This window comes from Gigantopelta aegis, chromosome 3 (genome assembly GCF_016097555.1).
Source record: "Gigantopelta aegis isolate Gae_Host chromosome 3, Gae_host_genome, whole genome shotgun sequence".
Classification (NCBI taxonomy): Eukaryota; Metazoa; Mollusca; class Gastropoda; order Neomphalida; family Peltospiridae; genus Gigantopelta; species Gigantopelta aegis.
In genome coordinates this window covers 11,287,747-11,291,277 of record NC_054701.1, presented here as the reverse complement: position 1 = coordinate 11,291,277, position 3,531 = coordinate 11,287,747, and the positions used below count along the sequence as shown (strand labels likewise).

Here is a 3,531-nt window from a genome sequence, read left to right as displayed (position 1 = left end):
ATTAAACGTGTTTCTGATCGTTCTAATATTTATACTAGGTTAAATTTCATTTTATTTCCTAACATTTTATTTTTCGTACGTACGAAATTATTTGTAAACAAAATCTAGTTTGGGCTTCTTACAAATATTAAGACGACCAGAAATACATTGAATATACACACACTGATATTCTAAACAAAACAATATATTTAATATGCAAGTTTAATCGTAGAAATATTTTATTAATCGGAAACATTTAACAGTGCAGCAAACTCGGGAATGTCCCTTTAATAAGTTAAAGTTACCGCATAACCTTACTCACGGTATACGTGGTTTTTTGCACAATATCGATGTTTTAATTGACGCGATAAGGAACTTTGCCTCGGTGAGAGATTGGGTTTCAAAAGTGTGCGGTTTTATAGATTTATTGCATACTTTTCTAAATGAGAAAACAGCCTAAGCGTGATATAATTAAAATGACAGAACTATTGGTATTCCCCAAGCCGAATATTCACACTAGTGTCCAGAGCGCGTCTTTATACAAAGCTGTAGGATTACTTTTAAAAAAAATTAAAAAAAATGTTTCGTGCCAAGTGTAACCAAATAAGAGTAGCACACATAATAAAAAAAACTTGTCAAAACTCAGAAGATGAGGCAAATTCTTTTATTATGATAATTTAACTTGAGGGAGCGGATGTTTCTCGTTTAGCGACACTATGACTTGACTTAGTTCACGTGTCTTAGGTTAAACGTTAAACGAAAAGTACAGATGTGTTCTGTGGCCGAGATTGTTCGGACTATCAGACAGTGCAGCGATATCTTGGATCATCCTCACAAATGTCTCGAGACGTGCCGGGATGTTCAGACAAGGATCTTTCGCAGACATTGGGTCGTTCAACTTTCCGTGATGGGTTAGGCTGACTGCATGACTGTATCAGGTTGGGTCGCTGTTTCATGTACTGAACTAGTCCTCTCCAGAATGATGGCCTTGCCCTAAGGTCTTCTGACCACTCCATGTAGTTTTTTGTTGTAAGAAGATCAAACATCGATGGGCTTAAGTGTTTCGTGTCAATCTTGCCCAGTTTCACTACAATCAGGATATCCCGACACTGGGTACGAAGCTGTCTTTGAATGACGGCCAGTACAAACTGACACCACTGACTCCGGGCAAACTTGTCTGATAAAAGTATGATGAATTTCTTACTAGAGTTAATACACTGCAGAATGTCATCCACAAGCAAGCCGCCTAGCTGAAAGTCTCTTTGATGAATGCACAACTGAAAATGCTCACTTTCTTCAAGATTCGGTATAGCCTGTTCGAGAATCCATTTCAGATCTTTCGGTGAATAAGCCACAAATGCATCAAATACGTACTCACAATCGTCGTCTGCTTCTCTGGCCAGACGGCTACTGCGCAGCATGTACAGGAAGTAACGGAAGTGCCACCTATAGTGGTACAGTAGTGTTCCCACAATGATGAGGATAAACAAGAACGTTAAAGCAGCAATGATCATAAGAATCGTGCTAGATGCTAGCAAACACTTCTGCTCGCTTATTGTTTTAGCAAATCTTCTTAAAGACTTTTTGTATTCGGGACGAGGACTTGAGCATGTATAAGACTCACTGTGCTGGTAAAACGTATTGCTGCTGTTGGTAGCTTCAAGAAGATTCACAAACCACATCAAGTCGCATGTGCAATCAAATTGGTTGAGGGCTAAATTTATTTTTAAGTTGGTTAAATTTGCTGGTATGGATGACTCGTTAACTGTTGTGATTTCATTATCTTTGACATTAAGCAAGCGTAGCGTTGGTGGGAAATACGAATGGCTAATGGATGCGAGTTCGTTACCAATAAGGTATAGATGTGTGAGTGCTGGGAACAATGAAAACGTCTCGGGTAATATCCGCAGTATGCAATGGTCTAAGAATATAGTTTTTATAGTACGGTTCACTGGCTTAAATAAATTGGTAAGGTATGCACTGTTTGCATCCATCATCAAATTTCCAGAAAGGTTTAACTGAACTAAGTTCGTACAACCGTTAAACATATTATGGGAGTAGTGTTCTTCTTTGGAAAAATCCAAATAGTTATTCTTTAGAGAAATGTATTTTACGTGTCTGTTGTTGAATGCGTTCTCTTCGATCCTTCTTAATCCGCACATATTATCGAGTTTTATAATCGTTAGATTTTGTAGAGAAGAAAATGCATTTTTGTATATTACCGAGGCGGGGCTTTCAGAAAGATCAACCATCTCAATATTAGGGAAGAAACGGAAGAAGTGCTGTTTTAAGTACACAATGTCATTATGCTTCAAGTGGAGTTTTGTCAGGTATCTCATTTCATAGCTGTGATTGTGTCCGTTAATTATCGACACTTTGTTATTATTTACAGTCAGCGTTTGGATTTGGATGTCTGGCGCCAGGTTTAACACGGAAATAAAATTGTAACTAAGGTCGACATTCTTCAAATGTTTAAAAATACGAAACACAGACATGTTAAATCGTTCTATGTTGTTCCACATCAGTTTCAGATGTGTAATTCCTGACTCGTTCAGATTGTAAAAGAAATCATCTTTCATTTCTCGATTAGTCATGACATTAGTCAATCCCAGGTACTTCAGATGTCCTTGATTTAACGACTTGAATGCAGATTTTATAGTGTCAACACCCATAACGTTGTTATTTAAAATCAACGTTTCTAAAAAAGTAAGACTGCTGTACGCGTCCTGTGATATATTGATAATCGAGTTATTTGTGACATCAATATATGTAAGATTTGGCCAACTGGAAAATGTTTCGTTGTCTATTTCTGTGAGGGTGTTATTAACGAAGAAAAGGACGGTTATGTTATCAGGTATGCAATTAGGCACTTTTGTAAAATTTTTATAAGAACAGTTGGCTACTGTATCGTGGAAGTCGCATGGACACGATGTCGTGTTACAAAGTCCATTCATAACAAACGAGAGAATGATAATTACCGCCGCTATCAACATAATGAATCCACATTCGCCTCGGAACTATTTAATCCACTTCTATGTTTTTATGTCGGAGACGTCGAGTTTGCTAGCTGATTGTACAAACAGACAGTAATCTCTCGTCTAACATTAGGATCCTTCACTTATTTGATAACAGGAATTATTTTCTTCACATAATCCAACTATTGTGAATCGGCACAAGCATGTATATAATTCACATTTGTTCAACTTCAGTATCTAGCTTCATCGTGTCACAGCATTCTTCATGATCACCAGCTACCAGTTTCACGAATCTTCTTCCTTGACTGAACTAGTTTGTTAGAACACGTAGAAGCTGAACAGTGTAGCCACAGCTGTGCAGTAGATTGTGTGTTGGGCTCCTGTGTGTACTCCTATTGCGGGCTCTATCAGATGACGCATGATGTTATTTTTATCGTCGAACCACTGGGCTACGAAGCATGATAACCTATATACAGCACTGCTGTTACCTGACAACGAATAATGTCCCTCCCCACTCAGTGTGTATATTACCAGTGAAACTGGTCATGCGTAACATTTTGGTGGAGTGTAATCAACG

The 3,531-nt window shown here is 37.9% G+C and overlaps 1 protein-coding gene across 1 annotated transcript; it reads right to left on the bottom strand.

Annotated features, from left to right (window-relative positions):
- Positions 1–627: 627 nt before the first annotated feature.
- Positions 628–3,328, bottom strand: LOC121367521 (toll-like receptor 4). The gene has a single exon (XM_041491746.1). It carries the CDS (start codon positions 2,970–2,972, stop codon positions 780–782), a length of 2,193 nt encoding a protein of 730 aa, XP_041347680.1. The 5' UTR covers positions 2,973–3,328; the 3' UTR covers positions 628–779.
- Positions 3,329–3,531: the final 203 nt, after the last annotated feature.

Coding starts and splice junctions, on each gene's coding strand:
- LOC121367521 (XM_041491746.1), bottom strand. CDS start 2,972: ATGTTGATAGCGGCGGTAATTATCATTCTCTCGTTTGTTATGAATGGA.